Below are 20,002 nucleotides of genomic sequence, written 5' to 3'. Positions count from 1 at the left end.
GATTTGATCCTGCATGAAACAAACTGAATGAATAATCTTAGTTTTCCTTGCCGATCATTTTTTGCTTGGTATGGCTGGCGGGTGGTGGCGCCATTGTTCAATAGCGGGTTGCAAACTTTGCGTATGGAAATACTGTCACACAAACTTAATCCAGGAACGTAGCAGTCGAAAATAATTTCAGATTAGAATCAAAGAACTTCTGCCTTGCACTCGATGCCGCATGCACATCCATTTTTTGGTGGTTTATTAAACTAACACAAGATATGCAACTGCTGTTTTAATTGTTTATTTGTTATCTATTTTAGCCCATTTGCAGCTTATAGACCGATAAAATTGTGACGTGTTGAGCACGAAGGCGCTGAAGCGTGAAAATGCAGTGTTGGCGTAAATTTTTGTGCAAAGTGGGTTCCATCACTTATTACTCAGAAAGATTTCCTGTTTTGGTCATCGAAGGTTTAGGTTAATCTTATATCGCTAATTGCATACAGGCCTTAAACTTACCATCTTTACTTTAGAATGCACATTGTCCAACCATTCTTAACAAAAGCTAAACCTGCGCGATTAAAATTCAAAAAATGCAAATGATAATTTCAAAAATGATTTAGTTACGCAAATTTTGTATTTGGTTGCCAGTCGCTCGAGGTATGCAAATGGTTTAAAAGCGTAAAAAACAAATCTTAGATTATTTGTTGTCTATGCTCAACTCATATCACGCAAAGCAAAATCATCGTTTACGTGTTTTTTATCAACTTGACGTCATTATGACTCCATAATAGTGTTATCGTTGTAGCTGTGAAACGTCAGCACTTACTTTGTTATGAAAGAAAGTGACCTTTTGCGAATGAGTTTGTATCCTACGTCATTCTGGCAACGCGCTAAAGCAATTTGATTAGATTGCTAAACAGGGTTTAGCTTGCCTAAGGCTTGAGCATTTTTCCAACAAAAACCACGTGGTTGAGCGCTTAATATAACGATCGTTTTATTGAAATTAATTTGACCCAAAACAACCCGGAACTCAAAATACTTTCGCAAGAAGATAGGAAAAGTCAAACGAGGACGAAAGAGTGCAATGAAACAGCGTCATCATCACGTCATCAACAAAACAAGAAAAGAAAAAATAAAGCCACTGTACAAGGAAATACTGTTTTTACGTAAAATCTGCGTAACAATTGAATAAACAAAGACGTCCTTACTTGAATGAGAAGAATAATAGAACAAATAACCGATCAAACGCAACAAACCTGTAGACAAGCGTCACTCGCACCTGCAGAGCAAGTGTTCATGCGTAACTGAAAAGTCTATTCTATGCAAAGTATAAAACTTATTTGAATAAACCGTGCTTCGTATACTCGTATTGACGTCATAATAACGTCATCGTTTATAAAAAGACGTCATCATTTTTTAGCTCTATGGCGGAGTGGGGAGGAGAGGGGGTGCGGACAGGGGCGGAACCGGTCGAGTCCTGGTTATGCCGCCAACTTTCAATCCGCTTTTGAATTTTCGCCGCTGATTCCTCCGCTTCTAACTGAACCCGAATGGTTCCGTTACTTGCTCCGCTAGCTAATCTTTTCCGTTTTTTCCTTTTCCGCAGCTCCGAGGCACAGCATGGAATCAGCCGCTCCTGCCAATCCCCGAAGGAGAAGAGGACACTTAAGATGTTGATGAGGAGGTTCAAGTTGAAGACCATGTTGGAAACAACACGCGGCTGCTGGCCGAACGCCAACGTAATAATGGCGGTTATGACGTCAGAAGCAACACATATTATCGCGGTGATAAGAACCCTGCGTATAATAACCATCAAGCGCTTTTGACGATTCGCTTTCTTCGACTTTCTCACGCTCATTCTGCCGTTGGAAGGCTGGTTCTTCTTCCGCGAACCCACAGCTTCGGAGTCGGAGTCGCTCTTGCTCGAGTAAACCCTCGGCCTGGTGATGTTGCTCTGAAGAGTGGCCACGCGCGGGTGCGGCGGAGCGGACATGTTGTTTTTCTTCATCGTCGTCTTATGCTTGACCAGCGGGTAGAGGAAGAGAGACAAAAGAAGCCCTTGCGTCACCACCGTAGATACCGTCAGTATGACGTAACGCGCCGTGGGTGAGATCGATGTCACGTGACCGAGTTTGCAGCCGAGTTTAGAGTCAACCGCCGATGACGTCAGAGTGAAGATGAGCGTGTTCAGAAGAGCGGAAGCGATGATGGCGACGAGCGCGAACCAGGTCAAGCAGCGGACAAGCTTGGAGGCGAGATGCTTCATCACCGGATGCGCGATAAAGATGCGCAGTCGAACCCACAGGGCTGAGTAGTTGAAGGTTGCGCTCAATGCATACGTCACCACGACAATGACCTGAAAAAGTGGAATTCGATCAAAATTAGAGTTATTTAAATAACTATCAATAACTAACCAAGAAATAAACAATCAAAATAACTATTTTGCACGTGTGCATTATAGTCGTCCTTATAGACCCATGAATGTTCCCGCTTGAATACATTTTCTTTGGAACGGTCACTCGAGGGCCAGGATGGTTGTTATGTACTTGCAAATACCATCGGCACTAAACGTAAGAAACTTGTATACGAGCTGGTAGTTGAGATACCTAGGTAGGAGCTAATTTCCTGTCATATACTGCTCTTAGAAAGTCGAGGAAAGAATCAATGCACGGAAACTATTAAAACGATCAATCTACGTCAGAGACAAGCGCAAACATCTTAGCTTGGCGCAACCCCACCTCGGTCACCTAGTCACGTGCATTTTCATCCGTGCCCTTAGCCCGCCATGTTATTTGTAAAACATGATTGACATTTTGTGGAAACAAATTCAAATTCTGGAGTTTGAATTGCTTTGAAGAAACAAACAAAACTTGAGCCCAGATACTAAAGTGTATTGTGACGTCATATTCGGTTAATACAACGCGTAAAAATTTGTCAGAGACGTACCTGGTAAACTTTGCAGTCAACCCGCTCGCTTCCGTAAGTGGCAAGTTCAAGTTGATCGGATAAAATACGCAGGAGGGCGAAGATAGACGCGCACAGGCACAGAACCCTTAGGGGCTTCGCTGAACGGCCGGTGCCATCGCTCCGCTTCTTGGGGCCCCCTTCCGCGGACGAATTGGACCCTTTTCTGCCCCCCGCGATACTGTTACTGTTGTTGGCAGCCTCCTTATCAGCTTTTGGAGGATTTTTTCCTTTGGAGGGTTTCCTCGAAGGTTGAACGTTTTTCACGCAACTGTAGTGAATCAACATCGCGCAAATGTACACGGCAATGGTTGTGAGAATCACAGAAAATACTTCGTATATGATCCATGTGGTGAATGGTAAATCATATACGTCGTTTGTCTTATTGATCGCATCCGTCGCGTTCATTGTCGCAGCTTTGCTGAATATCAATAGCAGTTCAATATATCTTCTGTTTGTTAGCGTAGGTCTTCAAATGCGTTTGACAGACTTGCAGATATTTATCGACACGACTTTGCATTTGTTTAAAACAAATTTCCTATTAAACTTAAACTTCTACAAAAAAAACAAATAAAAAATTGTGGTCAATTCACGTTTAACGTTTGGATTATTCAAATCTTGCTATCTAGTGCTGTAAAATGTCCTCAAAACAGCGCCTTCACTTGTGCACAAACACCCACTCCGCATATAACCTGGACTGGGAGAGATGAAGCAACACCTTAGGCTTCTATAAAAGACGTCATTGCAATGCGTGCACTTATGCAGCCGGACAAGATTAATTTGTGCTAAAGACACGCGACTGAGAGAAGCGATTTCCTTCTAAGCGTTCGGTTTAGAAAGGAAAGGTTTTAGAACGTTTATGAAGAACTGGACAAGTTTTATTTTCTTCAACCTTTGACCTATAAAAGAACCTGATCAAGTAAAAGTGGAAACGCGCTTAGTAAGTCAGGCTGCAACATCACGTCAGTTTTTAACTGAAGTCCCGCAATACAAAAGTATTCACCGTCTTTCGGGTACTTTTGCTCGTTCGACTAATTACTAATTAACTCTTCTCGTTCGTTTTTATACGAACTGCCCACGAAAGTTGCTTCTCGTTTTATTTGAAAAACTGGCGTCAGATTGCTTTGAATTTTATTCACTTATATATCCAGGTATGCAGCCGTCCGCTGCAAACTCTCGGCACAATGACCAAGGGCTTTCTACTTCCCAACACTCTTGTTTTGTTCATGTGCGTGAGTCGATTACGTAATAAGCGGTAATCTCTATGCACGAGGCGAGGCATGAACTCAAAAATGCAAAGGCAGCAAAACATGCCCAGGTCGACATTATGCAGGTGGAATATTGCTTAATTAAACCATGACGTAATCTTCAGGCATAGTAACAGTTGCCGATCTGTCTTAGTTGCTGTCTGGTTTATTAAAGCTTTGAAAAGAATTTATTTCCGTGTTTGAGCGCTTCGGTTTACTCTAAACAACAATGTTGTCGTTATTATAACAATCACAATATGTCTCCCGTGATAGTTGGGCTAAACATGACACGAAAAATTGGTTTGCGTGAAAATGCTCATATATCAGGTGTCACTTGAATCAATTTAGATTACGCAAAGACTGTTAATGCGTTATCAGCAGTAAAGGGGTTGCGTCATTTTGTTGGTGATATCTTATTGTGAGATCACAGAAGTTGCATTGTTCTGAAGGTGGGCTTATTGATCAGTTTTTTATTATTAATCAAATCATTAGCTTCAAAAATAACATGTGCGCAGTGATAACGCTTCTCATGCACAGATGTACTCCTCGCAATTTTTTGTTTTCTTCATGATTTTCAAACGACGATACTCAGGCTACTTGAGAAGCTTCTAGAAACGTGCGTATACAAGTAAATAGGCTACGATACGAAAAATATTTCGCACCAGCTTAACCAAGATTCAAAATAAAGGATGAAGACAAACTCCGCAAATTTTTTCTTTAAGTCAGGTGACACAAAACTTTTAAAATGTAGCGACATCTGATGGTTCGATCACTCATGCAATATGAGATCGGGCACGACACCTTGCGGACGAGCGAAATTGTAACACAGATGGGATTATTTATTTGTTTTTAGAGCGAAAAAAGATTTTTGTATTCGTTTCATTTTTAAAATTTTTCGGATACTCTTTTGCAGATAACAGACCTACACTTTTTCTACGGGTTATTTTGAATAATTTCTGTTTTTTTTTCTGGGACGCGTCTTCGACACTATTCATAGCAAATTCATTTGCTGAGTTAAGAGATTCCACGTATGACGTTAATATATGAGGGGCTACAGTCCCCGCCCTTGCGTCATGCTACGTTGCTCGTTGAATGTAGAACAACACAATACGTAAGGTAATTCATCTTGCACAGGTATTTTCAATTGCTCAGATGCATAATACACCATCAAATCAATCTTTGTTCTTTATTAATAAACTACGCATCGCAGATGATGAAGAAAGCCATTCAAAATGACTTCAGCGTTGTCCCAGACCATGGTGAGGTTCCAACACCGCCAGTGATCCTTGAGTGAGGTCTTTGCGTTGAAACGACGAGATTTTTGTCTTGTCTCTGCTCCCGCACATCTGGGAGCATGACAGTGACTATGACGTCACCTCCGCCATCTGCAACAGTGAACAAAATTTCTTTGTTTTTATCAAGGTCAAGTGTAATTCTGCAGCTGTCTGAGCAATTCTGCCTGGTTAGTATTCAGCTGGTCACCAAAAATTGACAGAATGATTAGTTAAAAGCTTAACTAGATGTGAGCCGACTGACGAGTTAGACTACAGGCTGGGGCAACCAAAAGTCAATTAGTGATGTCAAAATTCTAACTAAAATCATTCCTACATCTGCACTTAAATTTGTTAGGAAATTCATTAAATTTACAACCAATTTGACCTTTAACCCTTCAACTTCATGTAGACTTAAGTTGTCGCGTAAGAACTAATAATCACATTTTTAAAACTTTGTCTTTTCCGCCACTGACCACCCTCTGGCCATCCGTGCTCCAGTCCACCGCGTAAACTTCATCGGCATGTCCTGGTAGGTCAAGCAGTAGCTTTCTTGTATGCGCGTCCCAAACCTGTAGAAATAGCAATAGCTCGGAGAAAACCTTATGCCAGGCACTATGTAGTGTAACACATGATTACATATGGTATATATCACAGGAAGAATTTACGAAGAAATATTCATTTTTCCAATTTTGTATAACACAAACCAACCATTCTCAGACATAAAGAATACGAAATAATTTTTTGGGAATACACTTAATTTGTTTCGTTAGCCATGAAAATGACTTCACTTAGTTTGGAGACTTTAAAAACGTTCCAGGTTTTCAGTACTCACCTTGAGCGTGCTGTCTCCACTCCCGCTGACCAATAACCTGCTGTCCGCTGACCACGACACCTGATATACAGCACCTACGTGACCACGAAGTGATGCAAGGAATCTAAGATTAGAATAAAAGTTTATTACAACAGCAGCTGAAACAAAGATATTCCTGGCATGTACGGGTCATTGATATGAGAACGACACAGTATGTCGATTTTATTACGTGACCAAAATGAAACAGTGAATTTACTTTCCGTTTTTTCCATCCCACAACTTTACCGATTTATCAAACGAAGCCGAAGCAATTAACCTCGTGTCCGGAGAAAAGCGAACGTCGTTTACAAGCGCCTAAAATGTAGCTTGGTTTTATACAACTCCAACTGAGCAAACTCTTCTGCTTTTACGAACGAACACGATGAAAAATAAATAAAAACATGACGCGAATGTTTATCAGCACCTGGTGGCCAGTCATTCTAGCCAGATGTTTCTTCTCCTCCGAAGGATTCCACAAAAACAGTGTGAAATCATCTGACCCCGACACCATTCTTTCTGAGCCAACCTGCTTGAACACATACCACATAAGGTTGGCAATTAGTAATGAATTAATAATAAATTAAACGGATTATTCAGCTTAGTACGGTTTCGCACCTTTACACTTTCGTATCTTTTGAGCGCTTTTTCTTGAAGGACCTTTGCATTGTCGTAATTATCTTTTGCGACGAGCGTGGCTGAAGCGGGGTCAAAAGCCCCAGTTCGCATCACGTAATCGGTGTTCAGCGCCAGTACGTTCACCCAGTGGCCATGACCTTGCAGCGTTCGACACATTACCCCCTGTGCAGATGATAAAAAAATTATAACTTTTTGTGTGGATCGTTGTTCACTTTCGTAATGTTAAACCATGCCGAATATTTGGCAGTTTAGTACAATGGTAGTGGTTGCACTATGTGTTGTGAACTATTGGAAAAATTATTTTGTGAACGGTACTGTACTACTTTGCAGTTTTCTGTCATAAAAACCAATATACAATAGAAATACATGATCAGCGACACTTCCATTACAATTTTATTTAGAAAATTCTAAAATAACCATGATTTTAATCAAAGAAGCAACTCACATCACTGGACCTCCACACTTTAATAGTTCTGTCTTGTGATGCACTGTATATGAGGTCCTCGCCTGACCACTTGATGCAGGTGATGCTTTGTAGATGACTGGACAAGGTACGAATGCACTGGAAAGTCACAACGTCCCAGATTCGTACAGTGGCATCCTATCTCCAACAACAGAGGTTACATAAGCACAGGATAACAACAACCGAAGACATGAAAGATTTCCATGACACCACATGTAGTCAACTATTGTAGCTATTGCAGTAAGTATGACAAGTTTCTTAATGGCAAATGACATCACGAATAATTTTATGATGTCAATAAAAGCCAGACCTTTGAAGAGCTGGCAAGTTTCCTACAAGCCCCATCCAGATGCAAAGGTTGCCAGCATAGATACGTGATCCACTGTTTGTGACCTGACATTGTCTTGCCTTGTTGCTTGCCCGTTTTAGGGTCCCATATACATATCTAATCAAAACAATGAGAATAAAATAGACAGCTAGGATAAAGAAGAACGTTAACATACTTTGTAAAGCTTAAAGCGTGATCTTGTTACGTTACCTGTCCATTTTTACACGCTGAAGCCAGTTTTTTCCCATCAGGTGACCAGGCAATACAGAGCACCCAGTGTCGATGCGCCTTGCAAGTTTGGTGCGGCGTCTCTGTGCTAATGTCCCAGAATCTCACCGTGGTATCACCAGAACCACTTGCTAAATATCTAGGAACAATATTATGTCATTCTGCAAGATATTGTGGTAGTGTTGATAAGAACAACTGTGAAAGGTGTATTGATACGTAAGTATTTGATATTTTATCTAAACTCACTTTCCATTTGGACTGAATTTCACAGACAAGACCGCCTCCGCATGGCCTTCAATTGAAGATGTGCATCTCGTAACTGCTCGAACCTGCCATCAAACCAACACAAAGTTGCCAACACCGTGAAAATAAAATGCACCATTGAAAATATTGTTTTTATTATATCAAATATATACAAAAAATTATTTTTGCTGTAAGAACTATTGAAGCACATTAACTAGAATACTAAGTTTGGCTTTTGCACATTTCTTTGTTAAATGACTAGTCAACTTTTTAATAAAATATTAACGCCTTTGCAATGGAATACACATATAATTGGCAATTTGTATAAAATCTAAGGCATCAGCCACACCTTGAAAACTGCCTGTGGTTGATAAATAATTTGAATTGAGCTTTCTGTAGATATTTTTTCTTTCTCCAACAAACTTTTTAAGTCACTCAAAATCTCTGCATCATTTACGAAGAATGAGTACGGCGTTTGTTCATCCTACAATAGAAAGTAGATTTTATTTTTAACGTCACTATCAACTGTGTCAGACATTGAACAACCGATGAAGACAATTCTTGAAACCAAAAAAGCCAACGCACATTTTCTAGCAAAGAATTGCAGAGAAGTTGCAACTGCTTGGCCGTAACTGACAGAGGGACATCTAGTGGTGGACCGGTGGATTCTCCATCTTCGTTGCACATTTGCACGAGCACACTTCCTTCGACAACATCATGTTCATCAATGTCCATTGTAATGTAAAAGTTTAAAACCACACTTGGCACATAAATCTATTTAATTATAAAAAGGCAAAATAATGAAGTCACTGAGAAGCAACCAAGTCAATATCAGAATCAATATGGTACAGTATCAGTATTTTCTTTACATCAGGCAGGTCAGAAAGTTGGGAGGTGTTGTGCAAATAGTAAGATACCGAAAGCGAACTCACAGAGTATGTGTTTAGGCAAGTGATTTCATTGCAGACCGAAAATGCACCTAGCATACTATCTCGAGATCTCGTCGAAAACAGCCACCGTTCTCAGCCGGGTGCAGACTGCAGCTAAGTGCTTAACCAAATGACATAGTTTGGGAAGCAGGGTCTAGTATAAAAATGCATGCGCAACATATGGTTTTGTACTTCTGCATGTGCTTACTATACTAGACCCAAGTTAGGGTAGGTCATAGGCAAGCTTAATTTAAAAATCCTTTTAAGGTTGCTTGAATGTATAGATTTCAAATATAAAACACTTAAATCTTCAGACTTAAATCTACTATACAAGTTGTCATCCACCTCATACATAGCAAATTATGACGTCAATGTATTGTGGGACGTGAAAATGACGTCAGAAAAATCCGTAATACGTCATTAACTTCTCAGGGTAAACCCCTTAAAAATTCAAAAAAGGGCGTTTTTCGTTCTAAGCCTCAATAATTCCTTACATTTTGGTAATAAACTCAGATGTGTATGACGTACCCAAAATTATCTCAGGACCAAATCTTTAACCATAATTATATGGCCTAGCCATAATGTAAGATGTAGCCGAAGCTGGGCTGACTAACCACTGCCTTTTCAAAATTATAAGCATTACCTCTTCATGCTGCCATGTGGTTTAAGCATCAACAAGGGAAAAAATACTTTAGGGGATTCCCAGAAAGCTGGCGTCAACTAAACGCCACATTAAAATATGACGAATGGAGATATGAAGAATTGCAAATCAACAGTGAAACAAAATATTGAATAAAATGATGTACCTTCTATAACCATATGTTTGCTTTTTCTCGCAAGGTATAAATTTCCTTTCAAATGTTGTGACATATCTCTTCTCTAAGCTGCCTGCAAACAATTTTCTGTCGAACGTTTTCTATCGACTGCGCTTCGTGTCGTTTAAACATTTATTTGTTTGTGACCTTGTACATGCGCAAAATCCTGCCAAGTTCGTCAATGATTTTGACATTTTGGTTATTTGCTAAATGACATAGGCTTGTGACAAACGGGTGTCAGGAACCGAATTAGAGGTCTCCCAGCACATATGAAATCCAGCAAACTAAAGGGGCAAACAACGTACCAATTATAAATCCACAAGCGATGTAAAATTACATTCATTTCAAATTAAGCCTAACCTTAAAATTATAGCATTTACTCAGGCGCTGTTTGCGTTTGTAACATTAGATTCTGAGCTATGCGCTTTTTGTAAAACTAGAGTTGAAAAGATAATACACATGTTTATTTAAATTCATTTTCGGTTTGGCTCCGAGAAAATGTATGTAACTGGATTGCTGTGCACTTGAAGTAGCCTCACAGAAAGATGTTTAGTAAAAATAAAAAAGAAATGCTATGCTTTTGATTTGCACTTTATTAATTGTGCGTTGCTATTTAATTTATACTACCGTTTCTTAATTGTCTGCTGTTGTGTGCTTAATGATTAAACTAAATGAGTGACAAAAATTTCGACATTAATCCGTAGCAAAAGTCCACATTTATGAGCCGACTCGCAAACTTTCCGTGCGTATGGCAGTGCGTGACAACTTGAAGAACTTCAGTTTCAAGATAGTCAAATTTGTCACCATCTTCAAGACAATTAGCGAACAATAAGGTGAACAATTAAGTTCAAGATTAAGAAAAACATACAACAACCTTTTGAGACTCATATACCATCGATCGCAATAAACAATTCAACTGACAAACATTGTAGTGAAATGGGTTAACCTTACAGGTTAAAGTACAATAAAAAACCATTTCATTACAAGCTTATGCAGGCCACTTGGTAGATAGCAGGTGTTAATATCGCTACTCTCGTGATATTATGCGTTGAACTAAGTCGATAAGACGTTCGGCAGAAACACTTGTATTTTAGACAGTCTTGAACATGAACGTTATTACTCCACATACGAATCACAATTCACAACCAAGAGAGCACATGGCTGTAGCATGGCCAAAATAGAAATCTTATTAATTAGTTCATACCTATCAACATCCTCCTTTCTTTAAGTAAAGACTAACAGTGAGAAGGCTTTATGAGCATGCAGAAAATACTGAAATACCATCACACAGAAAATACTGAAATAACATACTACTCGCAATATATGTGAGGCACACTTGAAGTTTAAAGCTACATGCATAATGAGTGGCAAGAAATAAAGCAGTGAAGGTAAGGTGACACAAACACAGTATTTACAGTACATAATCATTATATCTTACTGGCATTCTATGTGTACGATTAGGTCGTGTGTTAGCAACAGTGTAGTTGTTAGCTGTGGGTTGACTGTTTTGGTTAGGTGTCGAAAATGTAAAGTTAAAATCAGTATCTTCATACACATTGTTAGACTTGCTACGGTCAATACGAATATGTACTCGATTACGACAATAACGAAAACCATCCAATGATTCTACCAAATATGAACGAGGCCCAAGTATGCGTACAATTTTACCCTTTTGCCATCTCTTCTTTTCCGCACTTTGGAAATAAACTCGTTGGTTGATATACAATTTTGACATTGGTTGACTTTTGCTATCGTAGGTTTGCTTGACTGAGGTGCGGCGTTGATGACGTCGATTGATGTCAAGATGTTTGCTTTTTGGAATGTGAATCGGTATCACTGATCGAGTTGGTCTACCAAACAATATCTTTGTAGGACTGCAGTTGACGTCTTGTCGTGGCGTATTGCACAATTCCAGAAGTGCCAGCCACTGATCTTTCCCATCTTGTGCAGTACGTCTCAGCATGTTCTTTAGTGTTTTCACAGCAGCTTCCGCTTTTCCATTGCATTGTTGATGTCCCGGTGATGATTTGTAGTGCTGTATGGCCCATTTTTGACAAAATCTTTGAAATTCTGTAGAGATGAACTGGGGTCCCGAGTCAGATACAATGCATTTAGGAATTCCATATCGGGCAAAATGACGCTTCAACGAAATGATGACGTGCTTTGCTGTTGTTGAGGTCATGACATCAATTTCAGCAAAATTTGAAAAATAGTCAACCGTGACTAAATAAAACTTTTGGTTCAACTCAAATAAATCAACACCAACTTTTTCAAATGGTGATAAACCTTCGGGATGTAGCAGTAAGTAGTTCTCGTTGGTTGTTTGGCTTTGCTTGCTGGCATATTGTGCAATCATGAGCCAGTTGTTTTAAGTCGTTCGGCATTCCTAGCCAGAAAATGGTTTCGCGAACTCTTCGTAACATGCTATCAGCACCAAGGTGAGCTAAATGGAGTTGAGATTTGATTTCTGATCAAAGAGGTTGAGGGATGAAGGTTCTCTCGCCTTTCAGTATAATGCCATTTTCTTGAATCAGTGTGTCACGAATGGAGAGGTAGGGTTTGATGATGGGAGGCAAATGTTCTTTGTTGTCTGGCCACCCATTCTTGATGACTTCGAGCAGGAGTTGGGATTCCTCATTCTTTTTTATTGCACTCTTTATTTCTTTTAATCGTTCATCAGGAATTTCATCTAGAATTGGTTCTGTAACCACTTGCGCGAGTCGGTTTGGTTGATCGAGAAGTTCCGGGTAGGCACCACTTAATGTATCAGCAATTACTAATGCAGTGCCTGGGACATATTCAAAAACAATATCGTAACGATTTAGGCGCATAATAAGAGCTTGGAGACGCTTTGGCGCTTGACTCAGAGGTTTTTTTAAAATAGACTGTAAGGGTCAATGATCATTGTGAACTATTATCTTTCGTCCATACGTATACTGATCAAAACGTTCCAGGCCAAACACAACAGAAAGAAGCTCTTTTTCAATCTGAGCCCAATGGGTTGATCATTCTGAAGCAACACTGCTCCCAAACCACTTTTGCTACTGTCTACTTAAAGAATTAGATCGTTTCTTTGATCAAAAAATGTCAGAATAGGAGTTTCGCAGAGCTTTTCTTTAACTTTATTCATTGCTTTCTCACACTCTTCGCTCCACTTCCATTTCTCATTCTTCCTCGTCAGTTTCCGTAAGGGTTCCAGGTCATTGGCTAGGTTTGGCAGGAAACGAGCCAAATATTGTACCATGCCACAAAATCGTTTCACACCGGAAACATCTTCAGGAGAAGGCATACGTTGAATTGCTTCGATTTTCGCAGGATCAGGTGCTATTCCGTTGTTGGAGATCAAGTGACCCATAAATGTGATCTGCGAAGCTTTGGTTACAGTTTTTTCTTCATTTAGTAAGATGTTACATTCATGACATCTCTCATGTAGTTTTGTTAGATTTTGGTCATGGTGTGTTTCAGCCTCGATTGTGGTCTTTCCACAACCAATAACAATCACATCATCTGCCACTGCAAATACACCTTCCAGTCCAGACAGGGCTGAGTGTAGTCTTTTTTGGAAGATCTCACTTTCAGACCAAACGGAAGTCTGTTCCATCGGAAACGATCGTGAGGGGTGATCATAGTAGTCAGTCGGCTGGAGGCATCATCCAACTTAACGTGCCAGAAGGCATGCTTAACATCAAGTTTGCTAAACACTTTTGCACCCTTCAGAGCAGGCAATATATCATCCAAGGTAGGCAGTTTGTAATGTTCACGCTGTAAGGCGACATTGAGAGGCTGTGGAACAATGCAGATTCTTATCTTTCCATTAGGCTTGGATACAATAGCCATTTGGCTGACCCATTCAGTCGGTTCATCGATGACTGAAATGACACTACTAGCAACCAATTTGTCAAGCTCTTGCTTAACTTTTTCTTGCAAGGCTACAGGTATGCGGCGACAAGGTAAAATTCTCGGTTTGACACTACTATCAACACTTGTATTTTAGACAGTCTTGAACATGAACGTTATTACTCCACATACGAATCACAAATCACAATGCACAACCAAGAGAGCACATGGCTGTAGCATGGCCAACATAGAAATCTTATTAATTAGTTCATACCTATCAACAGCAGGAATAAAAGCTTTCAAAATCACCCGCTTGAATAATATGGAGGTATATTTTTCGCACAAATTTAATATTTAAAAATACTCGGCTTTGTGCTCGAGCAATGAGGATTCATCTCCACGTTTAAATCGTGTAAAGACTTTTCCCAGTCCGAGGATAAGGATTATCATGCCACATCACCATAAAGTATTCATCGCAGAATTTGCTGAACTTAAAGAATATGTATGGAAGAATCTGCAATGGAAGAATCTCTGTTTTTGTTGAAACACTGTCACGCAAAGGGGTAATCCCCTGTGTATTCCCCTACTGTTAGCTTGTTTAGCTTTCTCAGCTGAAGCAAAAACAGAGCCAGGTTTAATTACTGTTGGAGTGGACATTTTAGATGTAATACGCGTTAAATACTTACTAATTTGCTGATGCCAGAAACGCTAGTAAATTCCTCCACACGATGAATAAAAAATTGAAAATATTGAAATTTAGTAGCTAAGTTCTTCTTTTTCAACGATTTGCAAAGTAGGCCTACGCAGTGCCACTGGCTCAAATTACAGATGTTTTTTGAAATAGTATTGCACACCAGAATAAACCTATTTCTCCAACCTATGTCACTATAATTAAAGAACAAATAATTAAAGGACGATAAATAAAAAATATTGAAAATTAGTTGCAGAATTCTTCTTTTACAGCAATTTGCACACTATGCAGTGGCACTGACCCAGACTGCGGAGTATGGCAAGTGCACACCCAAGATTTGTTTTGCGAAACGACATCGCACACTAGAGCTAATTGTTGTCTCCAAATAAAGAAGATGCAAACTTTTGCTCCGATTTATTCGAAACCGATATCGATGTTTATAATCAAAATAGATAAAAATCTGGAAAAAATTTTTCCCTGATTTTTTATTTATAAGACCGTTATGCCAAGATTCCCATTACCGTTACGCGTTGCATTTTGTCTGTTTTTTTTTCTTTGAATTTTTTAGCAATATGACAAAGTAATGTCTAGACTCTAGAAGCATTGTGTGCGACAAAATGTCATCGCATCTTGCTTAAGTATTGTTTAAATTAAAACAAATGTTTAACCAGGTTGAAAACTCAACCATGCTAGACAATTTGAAAAAATATTAATCATCATTACATTAAACAATGATAAACAAAACTGTTGAAACGGCGGTTGGAATAGTTTTTACTAGTACAAATACTATCATATGAAGATCTGAAGTGAACCCAAAACGTTTCAATCGAATAAATGGTAATTGATTAGTGATTTTCAACAACACGTCAAACAGACTTTATCAATTAATTCCGATATAATTTTCCTAAATGTGTTGCTCTAAGATTTTCAAGTGATTTGAGTAATGTGTAGTGTGTGCCAATTATAGGATAGTTTAGGTCAAACTGATGTATAATGTCATTTAAGATGATTTTGTGTGTTTAACATGTTGAAATTACACACAAGTCTTTATAAAAATCATTTTAAAACAACAGGGAATCTTTTTGATTTTCCTTTTTGTATGTGAGAGGCACTGCTGTTCTTTACCTTGTAGTAAGGATGTAGTATTTATATGTTTTATTTTTTATTCCAACAGTTTTGGTTACACATTTTCAGTTTTCCTCTATCAAGAAAATCTTCAAATATTTTAAGTTCTTTTCATCAAATAGACTATAAATTTAAACGATAATCAGGCAATGGAGTATCACCCAGTTGGGATGCAAGTTGAAGTTTTGTTAAAAGCAATCAGTGATATGATTTCACAAGAATTTAAATCAATACAACAAGATATGAGAAAGGAATTTGTGAAAATGCAAGAAAGCATGGAAGATGTGATTTCAACGCGTCTTGCAGAGATAAAGAAAACTGAAAACATGTACAAAACAGTTGCAGAAACATCACAAACAACAATTATAAACTCAGATATCAGCCCTAATATTGAGGAAGTTTATTCTGAGAAGGCACCAGTCTTTCCTCTTGTTGAAACTATTAAAGAAGAACCTTTGCTGTTGGAAGAATATGAGATTTCACAGACTGATGTTGATGATCCAAGTATATCCATGTTAAATAAATATCCTCCTCAATCAGATATTGGAGTAAATGCCACAGTTAAAATGGTTGAGCCACAAACCTGTATTGAAGAAGATCATTCTGAAAAGACATTAACTTATCCTCAATTTCATGTTATTAAAGAGGAACCTTTTTCGTGGCAAAAATGTACAGTTTCACAGACTGAGATGGATGACCCAAGTATATCAATATCAAAAAAATTAACTTCTCAATTGGATATTGCAGTAAATTCCACCGTAAAAATTGTTGATCCACAAAACTGTGTTGCAAGAAACTCAGATAAAAAATGCAGCGATTCTGTGGAGATGTTTCTCAATAAATCTACTGCAAGTGAAAGAATCAATGCTTGCAAAGTTGATGCTGAGTTGCTTGTTGGAAATAACAAAGAAAAGCATTTTTCTTGCAATTTTTGTGATAAATCATTCAAATGCCAAAGAAATTTGAAAGTACATATAAGAACTCACACAGGTGAGCGACCTTATCAATGTGATGTTTGCCATAAGTCATTTTCCATGAACAGCAGTTTGAAAAGTCATATGAGAATTCACACTGGAGAGCGACCTTATCAATGCGATGTATGCCACAAGTCCTTTTCAACTAGCAGCAATTTGAAAACTCATATGAGAATCCACACTGAAGAGCGACCTTATCAATGCGATGTGTGCCACAAGTCATTCTCCATTAGCCACCATATGAAAACTCATATGAGAACTCATACTGGAGAGCGACCTTATCAATGCGATGTGTGCCCTAAGTCATTTTCCCAAAGCAACAGTTTAAAAGATCATATGAGAATCCACACTGGAGAGCGAACTTATCAATGCAATGTGTGCCACAAGTCATTTTGCTTTAGCAGTAATTTGAAAAGTCATATGAGAACTCACACTGGAGAGCAACCTTATCAATGCGATGTTTGCCACAAGTCATTTTCCGTTAGCAGCAGTTTAAAAACTCATATGAGAATTCACACAGGAGAGCAACCTTATCAATGCCAGGTTTGTCACAAGTCATTTTCCGATAATAGCAATTTGCAAACTCATATGAGAACCCACACTGGAGAGCGACCTTATCAATGTGATGTGTGCCCTAAGTCATTTTCCCGAAGCAACAGTTTAAAAGATCATATGAGAATCCACACTGGAGAGCAACCTTATCAATGCGATGTGTGCCACCAGTCATTTTCTTATAGCAGCAAATTGAAAACTCATATGAAAACTCACACTGGAGAGCGACTTTAACAAAGTTTATTTTTTGTCTAAAGTCATTTACATTGAAGTGATAATTATTAACTCATATGAAAACTCACATTGCGGCAATGTAAATACTGTATTTTGAAAAGATGTTTGGACAAAAACTTAGCCTTTAAAAACATTTACAACCATTCATCCAGATGCTGCATTTAATTTGTTTGTGTTTTATTTGTCCACTTTTATATGTTTTATCAAAAACTTCTTATGTTTCATCAAACATAAACTGCACTTTGTGGTTGTTGTTTTTTTAGGAAGTTTATCAATGTTACAAGTGTGAAAAGTCAATTACCAAAACCAACAATTTGAAAACTCAAATGATAACTCACACTGAAAAGCAACCTTATCATAGCCAGGTGTGTCACATGTCATTAACTAGAAGCACCGGTTAGCAAAATCATATGACTGCTTACTATAGCACCATCAAACCATGGAGTGCCATCCAGATAATATGCGAGTTGATGTTTTATTGAAAGCAATGAGTGATATGATATCACAAGAGTTCAAATCAATGCGATTCGATATACAGATGGAAGAAACAGAGGAAACTGAAACCATGAACAATGCAATGTCCCACTGAAGAAACCTCACTACTATTAGTGTCAGATTACAAATATGTGTTTTCCCAAGACTGTTGTTACTGTTATGCGTTGCATTTTGTTTGTCTTTTCCCTTGAATTCTTCATCAATATGACAAAGTAATGTCTTCAAGCATTGTGTGTGAGGAAGTTTTATAGCATCCCGCTGAGGCATTGTTTATATTAAAATGATTATTTAATCAGGTTGAAAACTCAACCAAGCAAGGCAATTCAAAACGTTATTAATAAACCATTTTTAATCTCAGAGCGGAATGATTAGCAAAGCAACCCAGGAACCTGTCAATTTGTTGCAAATAAAGCTTAAGGAGCAACTTGTCGGGTATTTCCGTTACCAAATATGGCAGTGACAGAAAATTCGTCTTTAAACTCCATAAAAAACACTTGGAACAAATTTTACCTAACCCACAATCTTTTCGTAAAATAGAGGTAAATTAGTTTTCCCAGTGGCAATTTTAAAACAAATGATCTTGTTGAATGAATTAGTAGGAACAATTTACAACTTTTTCCAAGTCAGTTATCATCTCTTCGATGTTAAAGTTGTAAGGTCCTATCCCTCCGATGTATTTCACTTCTCCATCTAGTACCACGCACATCCGCTCTGGTAACCCTCCATAGTTGAGGTTTGCTTCGTTCTTCATCGTGTCCACCACAATTAGTGGGAGAGAAAAGTCATCCAAGCTCTGTAAAATTTCAGCCGCCGACAAACGATCTTCAATTGCACGATGCGTCTTTATTTTAAACCTGCCAAGAAAAATTATTATTTTTAAACCAATCTCGGGGCGCATTTATTACCAGGAAATTTGTCAAAAGGAAGGTGACATAAACATCAAATTTATCACATGTGTATTTTAATCAACATTTTGTTTATTTGCTGAATGACATGGCTTTAATACTACCATATAGTAGCTAAGCAGTCAATTGGAAAAGCGACACTGAATTGTTCTGTTCGAACGACCAGCCATGAAGGTCGTGTATTTCGTCGATGTGGACAACCACAAAATCGACCTTGTCCTGTTTTCCCGTACTAAATAGAAAAACTTTGAATACTATTATGGGTTGACATCCAAACTAATTCATTATTAGTATCACTCTTCTACTGCGATCCCGTCTAATTTGGATCTTCAATAGTCTTGTACTCAAGCCCGTGATTTGTAAAGTTGTTCTAGTACAGAGTTAGGAACCTATTTGCCGTCAGTCAGCTTTGTGTCACTTTGACAGTTAGGCTACAGCTGAGTAAGCGGGCCACACATCGTTTTCCAATTTTGTATTATAATTAATTAGTTTTCAAGCGCAGCCGTTTCATTCGGCAGTTTTTTTCTGCTCTCGCGGCCGCAAAAAATACATCAGTTGAGTGCGGCTATCTATTGAAGACATACTAGTGCTACTCAATCGTGCTATCAACTTTTGATATCGCAATTCGCAAAGATTAAAAACAGGTCAAAGAAAGTTCAAGACTGCTGTTCTCGCCGGAATGCTTCGACATGCAAGAGCGATTGTCAAACCAATTTGCGAGCCGCATCTTCGTCACCTCTGTTCCAGTCTTTAGTGGAATTGGAATATATTGCGATGTCAATGAAAAGAACATTTACATGGTCATACTTTTTCGAGTCGAACACAAGTTTAATAATATCAGAATTTAGGCTGCCGAAGATTTCACGACCGATAGATACGAGTATCATTGCACATAGCCAGACTAACTCAAGTTACAATCACGTAACAATGAACTATAAATCTATAACGCAATACTAGCCGAAGCACTCCAAAAAAATACAACATTTGGTTACCACAACCAAAAACATTTGGTAATAAAAACATACAAGTCACTAAAACCAGCAAACAGTTTTCATTGAAATTGTTATATCATTATGAATATCTTCATATTTAACCAATGCCACACCTCATAAATTAAAATGAAATTATTTGGGAAACCCTGAACCATTTGTACTTTAAGCATCGTGTTGCCTTTTGCCATTGCTCAGCGATTATTTGCCAAAACTATATTTAGGTCAATCGGTAGTG

The 20,002-nt window shown here is 38.5% G+C and overlaps 3 protein-coding genes across 3 annotated transcripts; 1 reads left to right on the top strand and 2 right to left on the bottom strand.

Moving 5' to 3' along the window:
* Positions 1-961: 961 nt before the first annotated feature.
* LOC143450604 (uncharacterized) lies at positions 962-3,501 on the bottom strand. Its single transcript, XM_076951218.1, has 2 exons — positions 2,932-3,501; positions 962-2,341 (listed from the first exon to the last, which is right to left on the bottom strand). Exons 1-2 carry the CDS (start codon positions 3,355-3,357, stop codon positions 1,379-1,381), a joined length of 1,389 nt encoding a protein of 462 aa, XP_076807333.1. The 5' UTR covers positions 3,358-3,501; the 3' UTR covers positions 962-1,378.
* Positions 3,502-5,370: 1,869 nt separating this feature from the next.
* LOC143449097 (notchless protein homolog 1-like) lies at positions 5,371-9,012 on the bottom strand. Its single transcript, XM_076949168.1, has 12 exons — positions 8,804-9,012; positions 8,568-8,702; positions 8,222-8,304; positions 7,958-8,114; positions 7,730-7,864; positions 7,402-7,557; positions 6,936-7,118; positions 6,745-6,846; positions 6,538-6,635; positions 6,303-6,405; positions 5,912-6,039; positions 5,371-5,581 (listed from the first exon to the last, which is right to left on the bottom strand). Exons 1-12 carry the CDS (start codon positions 8,951-8,953, stop codon positions 5,569-5,571), a joined length of 1,443 nt encoding a protein of 480 aa, XP_076805283.1. The 5' UTR covers positions 8,954-9,012; the 3' UTR covers positions 5,371-5,568.
* A 6,111-nt stretch (positions 9,013-15,123) lies between these two features.
* LOC143449342 (uncharacterized) lies at positions 15,124-18,165 on the top strand. Its single transcript, XM_076949496.1, has one exon. The coding sequence runs from the start codon at positions 15,765-15,767 to the stop codon at positions 17,373-17,375; it is 1,611 nt and encodes a 536-aa protein (XP_076805611.1). The 5' UTR covers positions 15,124-15,764; the 3' UTR covers positions 17,376-18,165.
* Positions 18,166-20,002: the final 1,837 nt, after the last annotated feature.

This window comes from Clavelina lepadiformis, chromosome 3 (assembly GCF_947623445.1).
Source record: "Clavelina lepadiformis chromosome 3, kaClaLepa1.1, whole genome shotgun sequence".
Taxonomy (NCBI): Eukaryota; Metazoa; Chordata; class Ascidiacea; order Aplousobranchia; family Clavelinidae; genus Clavelina; species Clavelina lepadiformis.
This window is presented reverse-complemented; position numbering and strand designations above follow the sequence as displayed.

Coding starts and splice junctions, on each gene's coding strand:
- LOC143450604 (XM_076951218.1), bottom strand. CDS start 3,357: ATGAACGCGACGGATGCGATCAATAAGACAAACGACGTATATGATTTA. Junction 2,342..2,931: donor TTGACTGCAAAGTTTACCAG/GTACGTCTCTGA, acceptor CCACTTTTTCAG/GTCATTGTCGTGGTGACGTA.
- LOC143449097 (XM_076949168.1), bottom strand. CDS start 8,953: ATGGACATTGATGAACATGATGTTGTCGAAGGAAGTGTGCTCGTGCAA. Junction 7,865..7,957: donor CAGCGTGTAAAAATGGACAG/GTAACGTAACAA, acceptor TGTTTTGATTAG/ATATGTATATGGGACCCTAA. Junction 6,406..6,537: donor TGGGATGGAAAAAACGGAAA/GTAAATTCACTG, acceptor TTCTAATCTTAG/ATTCCTTGCATCACTTCGTG.
- LOC143449342 (XM_076949496.1), top strand. CDS start 15,765: ATGGAGTATCACCCAGTTGGGATGCAAGTTGAAGTTTTGTTAAAAGCA.